This window comes from Schistosoma haematobium, chromosome ZW (assembly GCF_000699445.3).
Source record: "Schistosoma haematobium chromosome ZW, whole genome shotgun sequence".
Lineage (NCBI taxonomy): Eukaryota > Metazoa > Platyhelminthes > Trematoda > Strigeidida > Schistosomatidae > Schistosoma > Schistosoma haematobium.
Window position 1 is genome coordinate 55805591 of NC_067195.1, and position 18887 is coordinate 55824477.

An 18887-nucleotide genomic window follows, 5' to 3' on the forward strand; every position below is an offset into this window, starting at 1 on the left:
AGATGATTAGCATACAAAAGTAAGGACTTAAATTATGCGATAAAAAAATAAATAATGTAGGACCCTTCTAATACGAAGATTGGTATGAAACCGCACGTTTCAATTTTGACTAAGTTGAACATTGGGTAGATTTTACTAATAAAAATAATATATTTGTCTCAGTGAGTAGAAAAATGAAACTTTCTGACGTTTCGTGACTTAGTGTAAGCAACTTCTACAGAGAATAAATAAACGAATTAAATAAACCCAAAATTCATTTGGTATTGTTTGCTTGAATCTTTCCATTGGTGTTTAGGAGTGTAACTGAACAATCTCTTATTGGCATATGTGCATCCTGTGCTGACCACCTCAACAGTGCCTTAAGTCACAAGCATTATCAGCAAACATGGATGGTGGCTAGCAGTGGAGGCAACCCTCACAGGATGCACATATCTCAATAATAGACCGATCAATTTCAGTCCTAAACATCAATGGGGAGATTCAAGTAAACTATACAAAATGAATTTAAGCTTCACCCCATTTTACAGGCATGTGGCTATCAGGACTCAGTAGCTGAGTGGATAACATGGTGGTGTTTGAAGTGGATGGCACTAGGTTCGAGTCCCAGAGTAAATATCAAGTCTGAGATGAAGGTACATCCAGCTGACGAGTCCCGAATAGGACGAAACGCGTGTTCTGGTTTCCACTGCTAGTCACCATCCATCCTTAAATAAACCCAAGTTTAAATAGTACCAAGGAACGAAGCAAAAATATTTGGTAAGATCAATAAAAAAACAGGTGAAAAATATGGCATTTGTGATGTAAAATGATGGAGTTAAATTTGTATGTATGATAATATTGTGAGATGTGAGTAGAAGCAGAATTGATAGCTCGGATAGATGGTCCAAGCCCAAGCAAGGCCTTCTTTTCTATTAGGGGCAGTAGGATTTAGAAACATAGAGAAAGCTTCAGCTACTCGCCTTTCTTTGTAGTTGGAAAGGCTTTTTTACATCATTTGAATAATGTCGACTTGATGGTTATTGAGGATGGGAGGCACTGCTACTTCCAATTCGCTTTAAAGCCTTTCAAGTTCTACAGGATTATTAGGTGGTTTTTTTGTGTACCTAAGATATTCTTTGACTAGATTTCACGATTTCACAAGATGACTCTGCAATATAGAAGGCATCACAATCGGTACACCCTAATTTGTAGATGCAGTTCTGTGATGATGTATAGGGGATCTTATATTTCATACGAGACAAATCATCTTAAAGGGAATGAGTTGTTTTGTAGGATGCTTCAATTCTGTGTTATCTTAAGACTCTTTGGAGTTCTTCTTTTGTGCCATAGCGGGATGGTAAAACTACGGTACCAATCCATGGTATTTCATCTAAGCTATTACTCAACAGTAAGTCACATCGTTTTGTTGCGTTTCTAATGATATTGTAAGATATTGCTTATATGCTTACTCTGAGTCAAGAGACATCAGGAAATTTCCTACTCACCGGGAAATTAAAAATATATTATTCATGTTTTAATGTTTTAATCTCGTACGACGCACCTGCCAGAAGTAGATGAGTATTTCTTTTAGAATAATGTCACTCATGGTTGCCACTGCAATAAACTAAACTTTCCAATTGTAATAGTACATTTTATCCGTTTTAGTGTTTAATGCAATATATATATATATATATATATATATATATATATATATATATATATATATAATTATCTCAACTTGTTATTAACACTGATGGTGATACGACGATTCACAGTACTGATATTTTGACATTTTTAGGAAGATGAACCAAATTAACAGTTGATCACAATATTATCGGCTTATTATTGACTAACGTACGTACCATGATTAATTCGCATTTACTTGAGAAATAGTGAAGAGTTGTAGCTCAGGTGAATGGTTTTGGTGGCATTATTTTCTCTAAAACGGACGGATTAATTATGTAGTTGTTAAGTTAGACAACATTAACTGCTCATATTTTTACACGAGAACAATATACCACTAAGAACATTAAGTTATGGACCATCAATCAAAGGAAATATATAAACTATTACTAGATTTACTATAGCACTAAGCTGATAGAAATTAATTAATTTAGGTTTTTTGTTTAGTAAAATTATTATTTCACAAAATATTTTTTCCGTGGTCTGATCTCACTAGTTTTCCAGTTCCTAACATCTGACTCATCCAGAAATGAAGGGAGAAAATATCAGGGACTAGGTAGAAAGCTTTATTACCAAAGCTAAATATTTGTTTTTTAACTTCAGATTTCATATGACTAGAAATACATTTATCTGACCAAGCAACTGAAAACAAGGGGCGAATAATACAGGCTTTCTTGAATCAATAACGTAAACTGTTTGGAGCTAGACGTGTAAACTATTGAATTACGTCCCAATGGTCTGAAGACCCGATAGACTCTGAAAGATTAATAAAATAAATTAAGTGATGAAATTGATAATTTCGCTTACAGAACAGACTCTAAAATCTCAACAAAGGTATCAGCCTTCTCAAAATTTCGGGTAATCCTTTCTAATGAGTATAAGCCAGTACGAAACCTTCGTCCTGTTGAATACCTCAAGCTACCCATCATCTCAGCAAAGTACACCCAATATTATTTCACTCAGACCAGTGATCACACTACAAATTCATCAATAGAGTTTGGCTAACATTAAAAGACTAACAAAACGTGACATTGGTCACTACTCAGTGATCAGCCGATTGTATGTACGAAGCATTCAGTTGAGATAATACAACAATAGGCTAGCTATCAATTAACAATTGACTCGCTGAGGATGAGAATAACGGTCACGAAATAGTGATTATTCACCTCCAGTCATCATTACAGAAATGCATTCACCCAATCCTTTTATTGAAAGATCAAAATACAAACAAGTTTAGTTCAATGATATTTAATGTTTAATAATTTTTCGTTAACTTTTAAAAGCGTGAAAATATTTTATGGCCTTTGCACTACTGTTATAATTTTAGATCCTTAATTACTTCTCCAAAATATACACACAACCTAATTCAGAAGAACAGTGTTTTCATAACGCGATTATTTTAGTTCAAGCACTAAGAATGATCCATTTTGAATTTGATTTGAGTCCATGTGATATAACAAGTCCACATCCATTCGGTATGGCGTTATTATGTTTACATTTATTTTGTCAGTTGCCGGATTATTTACCGAGACAAACAATAAATTTTACAGGTAGGAATAAATTAGCTAAAACCCATGCTTGTTACTATATACATATATATATATAGGACGAAATCTATATCCTGGTTATTAGTGCTAGCGACTACCAAACTATGATTCTTTTAAAACCTTGTTCAATAATATATATATATACATATATATTATTGAACAAGGTTTTAAAAGAATCATAGTTTGGTAGTCGCTAGCACTAATGACCAGGATACAGATTTCGTCCTATCCTGGCCTCGCCAGCTGAACGTACCCGCACTCTAGTGTCGATCTCCACACCTGGACTTAAATAAGATTATACATAAGCCCTGGATTCCACTACAAAACACTATCGAGCTCCGCTTCAAAATAATTGTGATTTAATGGGATAATAGAGGTAGTCCTCTCAGGATCCATACAGGCCAAAATAGACTGACCATTTGAAGTTCTTAACATTGAGAATAAAAGATTCAAACCTTTACAAATGACCACCATTGAAAACATGGAAGTACTGGACAGCCGTTTCGTCCCAATATGGGACTCCTCGTCAGTGAGCATCCAAAGATCCTGGGTTCCAGTCCTATGTGTGGGATCGTAGATGTTCACTGCCACGTAGTCCCATACTAGGATGAAACGGCCGTCCAATGCTTCCAGGTTTTCAATGGTGGTTTAACATTGATCTATTCGTGATATCAATCTAAACTCAATAATCTCCACAACCCTATACCGATGACTAATATTTTTGATTAGTAATTTTTTCAGAATATCCTATTCTCTCTTCTACAAGAAAATATCAAAAAAGTTTCTAAAAGAAAGAACATCCTATTGAAATAATTCCATGAAATTTACTTTACCGTTTACCTTCTTTTGTCGATTTCAAGGTCTTTTAAATTCTACAACTAAACGTCAATTATTATTTACCAATACAAGTTCTCAAATGTTAACATATTATTGTGTAATAATTGGTCCAAACGCAAATGATTTCAACTGTTCTATTATAAACACATCGAATAAAATTACAAAACGCGAAAACAATAAAACAAATTCAAAGAAATTGGATGTTAAGGAATTAAAATGTTCAACGAGTGATAATTACATTAAGCTCAATGATACTAATAATACTGACAAGTTGTATAATGATGTTAAAGAAATGAAAATGATTATACCACAGAAAGGGAAACTACAAATATGTCTTGAATATAAGTAGGTTTGCTTGTATGAATGAATGTCACATATACAGACCTACATATGCTCTCAAAGTAGCGGTAGTAGTAGTAGTAGTAGTAGTAGTAGTAGTATTTATTAGTAATTTGTTTCAACAATCAACTCTTTAGTGGCATAAATTTGAATTATCTGGCAGTCTACTTTCCTAATCAAGATAAGTTTTTAGATTGGTTGGAACCATAGTCGTTGAAATCAGTTAATTTGAACATGTTTACGTCTGGAATTACTTTTTAAAACTATATGAATATCATCTTAACTAGACACGACATGCCGTATCACTTTATATGGTATAGTTTCGAAACATCATTTTTTGTGGGAATTCACTATCGTTAAGAAGTTATACCCTTCAGTTCATTTCTTCAAGGTTTGAATTGACTATATCACTTATTTCCGATTAGCACTAATATAACTAAACAAAAATCACATCAGTTATTACTTAACCATATAATGTAAATACCACGTTTTCTACTGAAAAAGATTATTTCTTTAAAGTCCTGACTGATATTTATTAGGTTTAGATCGATATCATGAATGGAACAATGTTAGACCGCCATTGAGAATGTGGGGATACTAGATGGCCGTTTCTTCCTAGTACGGGACTCCTCAGCAGTGCACATCCACAAACCAGCACGTGGGATTCAAACTCCAGACTACTGACCCGGCATCCAACTGTGTTAATGTCTGACTTCAACCAATCCGCGATATTGCGCGACTACCCACCATTGTTTTCAGTGAGTAACAGTCTCACGACAGACACTATTGAACTCCACCTGCCACGGCTTCTCACTAGAACACCAGGAAATCCATCTTGAAGCCAGTCACTAGTGAGCACATGATATGTACCTATTTTTTCTTTATTTCCATACCTTCTTGAGTTTTATCCATACCTCATTCAATTTTATCTGATAATCAATTCATTTATTGTTGTTGCTATTATTACGAATCGTTGAATATCAATCTTTTCTTCTAGAATTTTCATATTACTTATCATATAAACATTCTGCCATTTGAATACCTTTGATATTTCTTTCATATTTGTTACCGTTTTATCAATCCTTATCAATGAGAACATTTCTGATATTATTATATAAACTATATACACTGATTTCTAATGAATAATACTATTATGTCTAGGTTCTATGCACGAAGTAAAGTAAATCCAGTTTATTCTGCCACATTTGTTATTTTTTGCTCGACTTGAATTTATATTTATAACACATACCTATTGTCTTTGAATATAGTAACTCATTAATTATAACATCTAGTTCTCGTATGCTAAACTCCAGTGATTGATAGACTGATAACTGATTCAATAAGTTTGTTAGCTATGATCTTTAAGAAGCCAGATTTATCTCACATAATCTAATAATTTCATTCGTATGAATAATTCCACCATTTTATACATTTTTACAAAGGTATTATTACTTTTCTTTACTAACTCATTGTAGATCACGTTTTCTTAAATTAACAGAAGCTGTATTTTTAGCAGTTTCACAACGTCAAAATGAATTACAAGGTAAAACTGTATCATTCATACTTTCTGGAATTGTAGGTGGACTTGATACATTAGTAAGTGATTGAGATATCTGTATTTTCTTTCTACCAATTACATTACTTTATTTTACGTTGTACGTTCATTAGTTTGTTTACAATAGAGTTGAATAAAAAGATCACTGAAACATTGGTTTTCCAAATAATTACAAATACACTTGTCCGATAGAGTAATTGCAGTTATGAGATGAATGACACAAAACTTTAAGAATACAACATATTCAGATCATACAGTTAGTTATCTTTAAGGAAATCATAAACACCCGTTCCTTTCCAACACCCTAGAAGATGATCATGAACTATCAAAAAATCGTTCCTGTCAACTAACCTCAAGTAATTGGATGTTTTACGTATACCTAACCACCTCCTACCTCAACTGAAAATGGTTATTTGAGTGGAAGTACATCGGAAAAAAACTAAGAGCGACCAATACAAAAAGTAACACTAGTTTATGGAGTTACTAGCTATCGGTCTAAGTCATGTAGGTTGATGCAAACTAATTGTCTGGACTGTGAGCCACATCAGTGGTTGGACACTGCGTGATATGACTCGGAATAACTCGGTAACAAATTTGTAAATCATACTAACGTCATGGATTTAGTTTTCTTATCCCTCAAATAATATGATTTTATTCACCCTACAGTGCTAATACTTCGCAACTTATTACAATTTATTAAGTCTATATTGTGTTACGTTATATTCATTAGTTCCTCAACTCACTAACTCGTGATGAAAATCAACGTAATTTAATAGTTGCATTCATGAGTCAATTGAAGTTAGACCACCATGGAAAACCTGGAAGCACTGGACGGCCATCCCGTCCTAGTACGGGACTCCTCATCAGTGCGCACCCACGATCCTGCCCCGCGTGATTCGAACCCCGAACCTACCGGTCTCGCGCACGAACGCCTAACCTCCAGATCACTGAGCTGCCCGGCATCCAACGGTGTTAATGTCTAACTTCAACCAATCCACGAGCATAATTATTAATTGGGTAATATATAAAGCATTCTGTAAATAAAAACGTTAATCATTTATTGTATTTCCTTTTTTTTATTCAACAAAACATTTTGTTTTTAACTCCGAAAGACAAAATATTAAAATTCTCTTTCTATTCTTTTCCTTTACGTATTTTCTTTGCTAGCCAACTAAAATCATTAAATCACCTTGTTACCAAATGGCAGAATTTAAAATACCAATTATAAATCCATACAAATTAAGTGGTACATTTAATATTAAAATAATTGAAAGTTGTAATGATTTATTCGATGCACTATGCCAAACACAAGGTTTAAATGGAAAGAAAAAAGAATTTACTTCAGGTAATTTGTTATCTACTGAAACATATTCTGCGACAGAAAGCTCACTGGATCAATCATCATCAGATAATAGTCAATTACCACCAGAAATCATGAAAGGTGAGTTCATTTTTTATTGAGAATACTTCATTATCATGAACTTGACATCTATTAGAAGACTGATAAGATACATTGGGCATACTACCAAGTAACTTAACTATGGAGTGAGTGAGCGTCTCCAAGTTTAGTTTGGAAAGGGCCAGACGAAGATAATATGTAGCGCTATCTTAGCACACTCGGTTGACTGTGGTCATATTGGAAATAATATTAAGTCATTTCGAGTGATCTGTCATAAACCTTTATTGTTTCCTAATGTGTTTTGTTCACGTCTCCTATGGAAGCAATAGGAATAGGAATCCACAATCGTAGCCAATGTATTCAAGAAAACCTTGTGACGCCCTTATCCGTCACTTGGCTGGATGTGACTTAATAAAGGCTCGACTAGCTTTTGCCGACTTGCGTCATTTATGGTGTAGGCGAGATATCTGTCTACTAACCAAAGGACGAGTTTACTGCGCAGCAGTTCTTTCTGTCCTACTTTATGGCAGTAAAACATGGCCGGTAAGAGTAAATGATATTCGTAGGTTACTAGTATTCGATCATAGATGTCTTCGAAATATTGCTCGTATATCCTGGGACCACCGAGGAAGTAATGTAGTTGTTAGGAAACGGGTACTAGGTAAGGATGGCAAATCAATTGATGACCTAGTGAAACTTCATCAGTTGAGATGACTGGGAAACGTGTTAGGTATGTCCAACCACCGACTGCCCCGACAAGCGATGTTTCATGGTGTAGAAGTAGATTGGAAGAAAGCTAGGAGCGACCAGACCAAAATATGGCACAAATCCATGAAGACACTGGCAAGTGGACTGAGCCATGTTGGTAGGTGTAGACTACCTGGTTGGGGACCGCGAGATGATAGCAACCGATGGTTAGAGACCTTGAATGACATAGCTCAAAATTGTTTGCAATGATGCACGTGCATCCACTCTTTGTGTTACCCCGAATTCTAATTTTCTGAATTCATGTCCTTTTTTCTTTTTCCGAAATTATTTCACTGGATTGCACTCCTTGAATAACATCTTCAAAACCAAATCTTTCAGATTATTACTTATACTTTTACTACCTCTACCACTATGGAATTTGAATCGAGAATTGTATCTGTGTTGATGTGGTATGGCAACTTGAAATGATTTATGTACGTACGAAGTTCTACGTTGTTACTAACCGACTACTGATTTTTTCACATCCTATATTTCTGTTATTTTTCACTATCCGATTGTTTACTCAATTCAAATTTCTATAAATTTTTGTGACTATTATTTAAAAGTTTGTTTATTCGAGTATGACCTAATTTTTATGTTGAACTGCTGATCAGAACTTTGTTATTCACTACTAGTACACCTATCTTCGTACTATCAATTTGTCCCTTTTATTCATTATTTATTATCATGGAGTCTGTTATTTTGACCAGTGATTCACTAATTGACCTGACCGTAATAATATTTTCATAAACCCGTATGAATACTCAAATGTACTACAATAATCCCTGATTATAATTTAAGTGGAAACAATATGGTTCGCTTATGTGTATCGTTCTAATTTTCTCAGTGAGGATCTCCAGTATTTTTGTAAGAAATACACAATCATTTTTGCAATACTGTTTAAAAAGTTGAATGCTATCGTACTCATCTATGTAACCTGAGAGTCAAGGGTTTTGGATAGAATTCGATGTTGGCATGATAAAATAATGTAGGATTTGATAGATGATTGACTCATGAAGTAGGAATAAAAAGATCAAGTCTTCTCAGTGAAATTTTTTCATTAGGAATGACTTATAAAAGAGTCAGAAGGATAGAACGTAACACAATAAAATGAAGGGATATTATATACTTCTTGTTCGTCTGTGCCACTGTCTAACCAAGCACATTGAGAGCACATAATCGTATGACTGATACAAATATAATCCGTCAAATGAATCTATTTGATTCATCATAAATCAGATTCGATAGAGCTAAATTGGTGTTTTGTGTAATTCTACACAAAACACCCTCGACCAAATAACAATAAAACACATTAGTCTGCAGATTATTCATGGAAGTCTAAATACATACACATGCATAAATATGCTGTATGACAATCTGCTATTTGAAGCAGTCTTGAATTATCAAATCTTTCGATAAAATATTCGCCAACAGTTTGCTAAGAAATTCACTCATTTGTCAGTTAGTAGCAGTCAATCTCTCGTACGATTGCTGTGTTAACTGGCTCAGCATTTCCATACAATTCGTCTGACAATCGATACATAGGTCGAAATCCGGATTTCTTTATACGTGGAACTAGTCAGCATAATGCATCTACAATTTTGAAAGAATTGACATTATTCATACTATTTAGTCCTATATTAATACTTAGTGTCATAGTGAGTGATAAAATTAAACTCAACTGTTTACACAGCAAATGGTCTTCCCTAGAACTAATCTACCATTTAGTAGCGAGTGATTCCATTTGATCTGTTCCAATCTTAACGCAAAGCATTAGCCTCCTCAAGACTGCAAGTAAATCTTGATAATCAGTATTGACTGACACTAGATCTAGGTCTAAACCATCCTTCCAACTGTTTACAAAAATTCAACATGTAACAACATCAACTTAATATGTTGGTTATAATTCTGATAATCATTTTAACTATTTCAGAATACTATCAAAGAAATCAATATCAATCATTTCATTGTCGTGAAAATACCATTAATCTATGTGGAACTACCAATGATAATTGGACAGATTCACATGTTATAAAACAATCAGATAACAAAGTGAAAATTAGGCAAAAGCAACAACAAACAACTGATGAAAAACAAAATATCAAAGAATTATCAATTATTTATTTGCCATTAGGATGGGGTACAAGAGAATGTTGTTTATTATTATCAAATGAAAAAATTGGTGAATTTGTTATCCTGTTAAAAGGTATTGCTCAATTACCACAACCAAGTTTATTACCATATACTGAACAAAAAGAAAGGGGTTACCGTATTAAATCTGCTGTTGCAGCTGCTTGTAAGTACATTACATTAAATAGTAATGAAAATTACATTGTGTGAAATAATATTTATTAGAATAATTATTTATCAGAAATTTTATTACAATTCCCTGTAGTCAAGAAACTTAACTTTTTGACCATGAAATTTCACTTTTATAGTCCAATACATGTAGTTTAATCTTCTCAATAATATTGCTCAAGAATTAAGCCTAACAATCAGGTGTTAATTGCTTTGAGAGTGGGTGAGTGAGTGATCTAATTACTAGCTTCCTTGCAATACACAAACCTGTTATGAATGAAAACTAACTATCAGTGGAATTGTGATTTTAAATTCTTTGCATTTAACCATGTTACTGTCTTCTTAATATTGCTATGTTTAAAGGCATTACGAGGTCACCTTAATCTGAGAACGGAACGAAAACTCAGTGACAGTGATCAGATAAACTATTTCGATGCGTTTCAGCCCCGCTAACTAGAAAGAGAAGTCCAGATTCAGAAGTGGGAAGATTTATCCTACAAGCATTCAGAAGCACGAACAACAACAATAAGCACAACTCAAGCGTATATCTAGGGTTTAAGAATGTCTTTGAGAAGCGTTACAGGATTGCATATCAAAAGGAACAACGAACCAATGACATTTAAGGTCCTACCATGTGGTAAATATGATATGAAGATGAAAATGGGCGCTTTTGGCGCAAAAACAAGAATTTCAGTTTTTTAAAATAAAATTACAAAAATAAGACATTTACTAAGTAAGTTCTAGGGATCTAGCATCCTCAATAGGTATGATAATGAAAAGTTTAGCAACTTGAATCAATTCCTATTTTCTCCTATGTTCAGTGTTGTTGATAACCAGTGACTGACTGAGTTATTAAAGAAATTTACCCCACTTCTCGACCTTACATTAGTTTCATTGAAGGAAAAATAGTTTATTTTTAGTAGTACGTTGAAATAATACTAATAATCTATCAAACTGTTTCATACTTTTGTTTTAAAGCTTTTGGACGATCAGGTGATCCAAATGTTATATATTTCCGATGTCCAATAAACTGTGAAATAAAAGAAACATTATGGTTACCAGTAAAAAATGATTTACGTCGGACAGCACTGTTAAATGCTATTCATATTCGACTTGCACCATCAGAATTAAAGCGTCGTCAACTAGCAAATACACTTGAATCAGATGAATTACTTGAGTTGGCTAATAAGAGATTAATATTACATAATTTTGATCAAAATTCATCGGAGAAAAAGTTAAAACTTCAGGTATTTTCTACAACAGTTTTCAAAATATTTTTTAGTATCAGGAGACTTGTGGGCATTGTAGTAATTTCAATAGTTGAGATCATGAGTCGAGCTCGAGACTAATAAGTCCTGGGTTCGAACCCCGGGAGGCGGGGTCGTGAATGCGCACTGCTGAAGAATTCCACAGTAGGAGGAAACAGCTTTCCAGTGCTTCCACGTTTTCTAGGTGGTCTAGCTTCAATCGACTCATGATCTCAACTATCGTGACTACATCTCAGTACTACAGAAGGTCGGTCGCGGCCCAGATGGCTCAGTGGTAACGTCTCTGTGAAGCTAGGTGACACGGGATCGAATCCTTCGGGGAGCACCAGTTCCCTCAAGATTACAGGTACACCTTGCTGATTAGTGTAAAGTAGCACGAAACCCGGGTCCAGGGTTTCCTGTCGACTACCTCCAACCACTATCTAATCTCAACATAGTGCGCGCAGTGTCGAGTCACCTAGACAAGTGGCCACATTGCAACTTGGTCGATAGCATTCGATCTGCACTTTTAAGGACTTGACACACATGACACTGATCACCACCCAGTGATCAATCAATTGTGGAAATAGAATATATTTGAACACAAAATTACAGAATTTCTTAGTAAAAATCATACAGTAAATACTTAATATGCAAAATGTCAATCAATTGTCTTAGACTTGACTGTTCCTTCACTTTCATGCCGATTGCTTTCTGTTCCCGTTCTTTTCTTCTCGATCTGCTCTAACTTCTGCTGCTGGATAATCTATTCATAACTAGCGTTAGATACTACTTATGCCGATATAAGTAGCACATACACCACAATACTCGGTTTATCTATGATTAATTTAAGATGAAAAACTTAGTAATATAAGTTTTAATCATATTCAGTGTTCACTTAAATGTTCTGTAATATATAAAGTTATATGAACTAGGTAAAAAAAGATTAATGAAGTAAATTCTGGGTAAATCGGTTTGATTTATATATACCTCTCGTATCGCATCAAATTCTAAATGTTTATTCTTTCTCATTATCATTACTAATGTATCCTTTAGACTTTTTTTTGCTTTTCATTCTCTTGTCATAGTAATGTAACATGGAAGCTTGGAATAACATGCAATTTCTCTATACTCTCTATTGATTATAATTGACAATTTTCCAACCATTAGTGATTAGTGTTTCGTAATACCATAAACAAACTGTAATTGACAGTTTAATTTTCTTTGTCGTGATAAAGCAAATTCATTTTATTTGACTTGAATCATTTTCAGAATAATTGTTACTACTTTATACCTGTTATGCAACGGATAGTTTTTTTTTTCAGAGTCGTTAGTACTTATGAGTAATATGTATAAATATAATGCCCATTTTGTATTTCATTTAATTTCAATAATAAATATGTTTTCATTTAACTCTCACTTATATCAGGTTTTCCCCTTATTTTGTTTTTTAAATATTCTTAGAAAAGATTACATATATCTCGATATCTGATATATAGTGTAGAAATTGATTCAAATATGATCAAAGTCCCACCCAAAATACATGTGCCAATATCTGTGGATTTAGGTAAGAAAGTGTATTAATAATAATGAAATATTCTTATTTGACTGGTAATATTCATGATGTAAATTTCATTTTGTTGTTGTTTAAAATTGAACTGGTTTGAACAGTTTGAATCTACTATCGTTTTCTAAATAAAATTACTCTGTTTGGTGAGACTATAATTTATGGACAACCTTTGAGCAACGCTAGAATGACCTTGAGAGTGTCCAATTAATAAACAGGACTAAATGAGGATTATGAACTTGTGTGAGGAATTGAAATTATGATTTATAGTTGATGATTAAGGTTAGAAATTAGATTTAGGGTTTTCATCATGAACTGACATCAGCTATAATGTCAAAACTCTATTTATCCAAATGGATGAGTGAATTTCGCGCCGAAATCCGAGACCTGTTATCTTATACTTGATTGGTTTGTGCATAAGTTATAGTTTTGCCTATACCATACAATACTTCTCATTTAAATACTTTGTTCGTCATATGGAAACCTTGTTTTATGTAAGCTTAGATATTTACCATAAACTTTGAAAATGTACCTTGTTTAATTTGCTATTGATTGATTTCTATTCTATTTCAAATTACATCCTAATACACTTGCTTACATGCTGCATACAAATTTGCTTGTAACCATACAAATATTCTCATCTGATCTTGAATATACTCTAACCAAATTTGTATCATCGGTATCTAAGTCATCAGATACTTTCAATAATTAGTAGGATTGCACATCAAAAGAATCAAACTTTCAGAAAAAAAACCGTCCTCCTTTACAACGTAAATGGAATTAAGATTGAGGGTTGTCTCAACATACTGAAAATAGTAAATAGACTGCTAAAAATAAGAAAGCAATGAACAGTTGTTTCGCTTTGAGTTTGTATACTCCAGTAGTGTTTCTCTACAACCGTAAAAATGGATTCGGACTCGTGATCTAAGTGTTTTACAGAGAACACAGTACTTCCTAACTATTGAGTCGAAGTACAATGTTTCGCATATTCAACTGAATAAAGTTATTAAGCAAGATTATGCGAAACTCACTCGAGATCACCTATTACTTGGTTCAGTTCACACATCATAATCTCTTAGCAGGACTTTGAAAATACATATGGAATCAGATCACTAGTAAACAAGTGATTATTATTAGTTCAAGTAGTTTTTGGAAGATATTTTCTAGCGAGCACCCGTGACCAGTGAAGTTTAACCGTGTCAGGTGTAGGGCAGTTGGCCACCGAAGACAATGGTGAATGATCGCGCAATATTGTGCATTGATCAAAGTTAGACATTAATACTGTCAAATGCATACTCAGTAGTTTACAAGTTGAGCATTTTCACACGAAACTGAAGGTCCTTGGTTTGATTCCTATGTTCTGAGTTGTGGTTGCACACTGAATAGGAGTATGGTGCTTAGATGAATTGGCCGTCCAATACTTCCATGTTTTGAATGGTGGTCTAGCATTGATCGGTTCATGATTTTAGGGAAACTAAACAATCTCCACAACCCTATACTGATATTTCTTCATAATCGAGAGATAATTTCCATCACATCATCATATGTTTCCGCAAATCGAGTTATCTGGGATATCAATACTCAGTATCTCACACAGTTTATATAAGGTAATAAGATTATTTTCAACTCAACATTTGTAGTTTTGTTTAAAAGTTGTCTAGTGAAAATACTTAAGTTTGTTGAAACTTTAGCCAGACGAAAGCTCACGTCCTCAAAAATAATTTGTACTTTTATTAAACCTATGTTTACTTATGTTATAGATTGTCTATTTTCATTTTTGTTACCCGTCCAATAATTTTAACAATTAAATGTGCTATTAGGCTGTTCTAAATGTATTGTCCTCATTCATATCCTATCGTTTGATAAACTATATCGTCTCCTTGCATTATCTAAATTTATCAGAGGGACTATTTATTCGTAAATAGAATTTAACTAATCTAGTTATCCATCTGATAATTAGACATTTAATAAGCTTGAGACTTCTGTTAATTATCAGTATTTTGAGGGGATTTCAGGCCTATCTTTCCTCAATATACTTTCGGTACTACAAGGTATTTTTCTAACACTCGTCTGTAAAATTAAACCGAAAACATCATTTTACCAAGAAAAAAATGAATATTACACTATAAATGTACAATTGTTGTTAAAGCAGAATAAACATGGCGATATTTAAATTGGGGATGAAATTCGGTTGTTTTTCAGTCCTACATTTGTTAAAATGAAACAACAGTTTAAGAAACACTAAAATTAATGATCTCTTATTTCTACTTACAGATTCCGATGAAACATTTCCTCTTCCTCTCAAAATCTTTGCTGATAAACCCGGTTTAACTTCAGCTAAACTGGTAATTCAAGGTCCAGATGATATACGACTCTATCGTATTGAATGTGTAGCTTTACCTGGTAATGAAAAAATGGTTTTAACTTTCACATCACCACTAAATCATCCAATTACTCAACCAATACCGATTGTCAATAAAACAGCATATGATTGGGAACTATCTTCACAGTTTATTGGTGATCCAATATGGTTTACTGGGCCATCCATCATAAATGTCCCATCGAATACAACAGTTCAATATTCTATAACATATTTACCTAGAAGAGAAGCCGAAAGTCAAGCAAGTTACTGCTCGTTTATACTTATCTTATAAATACACCTGACTTTACTCATAATTTACCTAATACATAGCGGTTTGAAATAGGATTTAAATGAAAGATTTCTGTATTATGTTCTCAAAGACTCAATAATTAAATCCAATGAACTTTAAATTCCTAAGTCTCTTATGTCCTAAGAAATCAAAATACGAAGTAACACGGATAAATTGCATGAAAACTTTTCGTGATGAGTGGTCTTTAAATATTTTTAGACTATCAGTAATGGTCAAAGATATCAAGTGGGAATGGCTCTAATACAGATGTAAGGAATTCACTCATGGGTAGCAAACAACGAAAATTAACAGGTGGTCGTCAAAAGCCTTTCTATGAAAGTAATATCAACGCAAGTTTTCGATAAGACGAAACTGCATCAATTGATAACTTCACTTGACATCAACTCTCGGAGGAGAGCACGAACTATGAAACCACTAGGTGTTCACCTAATTAAATCTTAAATAAATCTTCCTTTCTACTGTATCAAGCACTGAGATTGGAGTCGAATTGAAAACTGACTTTAAAACATGATTCGCTTTTGTTAAAATATTACCAATTGAAGACTGAAAGAACTTTGTGGTCAATATCGCGGTTAACGTCTGATGCCAGTTTCTAAGTCGTTTCTGCTGTAACTCGAGCACTAACTTTACTGGGTCAATCGTCAGAGAAATATTTCAAATTTATCCCAGTTTTCACTTGATATAACTGAACAAAGACACTGCTGTAGCTCAATTCAAGAGAGAAATCAAAGATGATAGACAAAGATTTATTTGACTCGAAACATGAATCACAACTATATCCGAACGCATAGATGTTTGATATATTTTACATACATTGACCAATGGTTTGATCTGAACAAATCAAAATAGGTAGCTCTAGGGATTAATTAGTCAGTAATTTAACGTATGAACACAATTTGCAGTGTCAATAAAATGAACTGCTATAACCAATAAGTATAACCAATTTACTGAGTTACTTATTTACTCTTTCCTAATGATGTCTGGAATAACATTGTTCCTTATAAAGCTCACTATCTTCATTTTAGTCAGGCAAAAACCAAGACATTATTAACACTTATCCTTAAAACGTCCCCATCATATTGTCTTCTTTGCTTTCACGATGAGAACTTATACAAATAGAATTAAGCAGAACTAAAAGCTACATTCATTAAACTGCTTGCTTTATTCTATGCTATCTATTGTGTAAGATGCTATTTTTAACTAATGTCTGGCTTAAGTGTAAACATTAACCACCAGATACTTACCTACAGGTTTTTGTTTCAATTACCTACACATTTTGGTTTGTTTAACTCAGTAAAGGTAGATTAGGTTTAAATGAAGGCACTGAAATAGAATACAATAATATATGTAAATAAGTGAGTTTACCAAAGAAAGCTAACCTGGATTATGCAATCAATAATTTCTTTTGAAGTCGATAGACGACCTCTTCAAAGAATGCAAAATATCCTCAAAGCCAATGAACTTATAAATGTTGATTTACTTGCCAATAACTAGCTTCTACATACATTCCCAACACTATATTGAGAAGCCATTATCTGTGAAAAAACCAAGTATGGAATATGAAAATAACTTATAGACAACACTAGGTAAAGATCATGCTACGGTGAAAGTTGAATGAAACTTAAACTGTAGACCTCTAAGTTCTAACAGGTTAGTCCTACAGTGGAATACTTTCTCCAAGGCTAGAAGATTTCGAATTTCTTTCGTCTTGTTTAGTAATTCATATCGATGATGGGTCCTTAAACTAAAACCAAATAATTTTGGTTTCCAATGGTCCTCCAACTTTCATAGAAAAACTGTCTTTGAACAGTAAGTATTCTTCATAAAATCATTCTGCTTTGTAGTAAACATTTCATTTTTCATCCTATTAACAGACTAGACTTGTTCTTCGAAATATAACTGATGGAAGTCAATTAGAATATCACTTAAATGGGATTGTATTGAAACCACTATCACTTGGAAAAATTAATCTCGAATTTACAATTAATACTTGTGATATAAATGATGAAATATGCAAAGTTTCGAAACAATCACATTTACAAACTTTCACGCTTAAAGTTCCCAACTCAACTTCAATAATGCAGTGTTTCCGACTGCAAACAAATTTACCTAAGGGTCTTATTGAATGGATACCAAACAATCAGAAATATATTAATCGTATTGAAGTTATGTCTGGTCGCACCGATGAATGTAAATTTCAAGTTTCTGTGTCAAGACGAGGATCTTTTCGCGGTGTTATAGTGTTTGTTGCAGATACTCCGAGGAATAAGTAAGTTCCAAGGCTTTAATGAAAACAAGCCATTTTGAATAACTCATTGGAATAAGAAATCCTACAAATACCATTTAAATATTTTCGTTCAATTCTCAATTAATTGCTGTGTAAAACAATCGATAAAAAACTCTGAATATAGGTTTCTTGCCACTTGTACCCTTCAGTAACATATGTCCGAAATCTTGAAAGGACTGATACTCCCTGTTAATTAAAAAACTCATATCACCTAGTATCACAGATGCGATGCATACTAATTAACACGATATCTAAATCCATGAATCCCTGCAAAATTATTTCAAACTAGCTAAAATTTAATAAGATGTACAGCAACTAAGGGAGCTTCGTTTACTATTTGTCATTCCTGAGATTTTGAGTTCCAAAATTATTTTATATTCTTCTAATCTACGAACCTACATTCTTTTGTCTAATCACATTTTATATGTTTTCTGCCACTACTGATGCTGTTACTACTTATACTACTCTGGGATTTATCTTGATGATTTTATTTCGGTGTGATAATTTAGAGTAGAAACTTGAACCGACGCACATACTTAACACATTCTTCTTAACTTAGGAATGACTGATTGTAGTGTCAAGTTATTCAGTGCAGAGACCATATTACAATTCGATCTATAGGATTAGATCAACTCTAAAACCTAAGGTGTATCACAGTGGTTACTGATAACAGATGATTAATTAGTTTGTAAATTATTTCCTTCCTTCTTATTATTATGTTATTCTACTT

At 33.4% G+C, this 18887-nt stretch overlaps 1 protein-coding gene across 1 annotated transcript in view; it reads left to right on the forward strand.

Annotated features, from left to right (window-relative positions):
• Positions 1 to 2989: 2989 nt before the first annotated feature.
• MS3_00010429 (uncharacterized protein) overlaps positions 2990 to 18887 on the forward strand; it is a gene marked incomplete at its 3' end in the record, with an annotated part of 39442 nt that continues 23544 nt past the window's right edge. The window contains exons 1-9 of the mRNA XM_051218794.1: positions 2990 to 3212; positions 4070 to 4391; positions 5861 to 5981; positions 7108 to 7381; positions 10020 to 10382; positions 11363 to 11631; positions 13096 to 13198; positions 15473 to 15819; positions 17745 to 18139. Coding sequence (XP_051071920.1) covers positions 3080 to 3212; positions 4070 to 4391; positions 5861 to 5981; positions 7108 to 7381; positions 10020 to 10382; positions 11363 to 11631; positions 13096 to 13198; positions 15473 to 15819; positions 17745 to 18139 — 2327 coding nt within the window. The 5' untranslated portion in view covers positions 2990 to 3079. The remainder of the gene's footprint in view (positions 3213 to 4069; positions 4392 to 5860; positions 5982 to 7107; positions 7382 to 10019; positions 10383 to 11362; positions 11632 to 13095; positions 13199 to 15472; positions 15820 to 17744; positions 18140 to 18887) is intronic.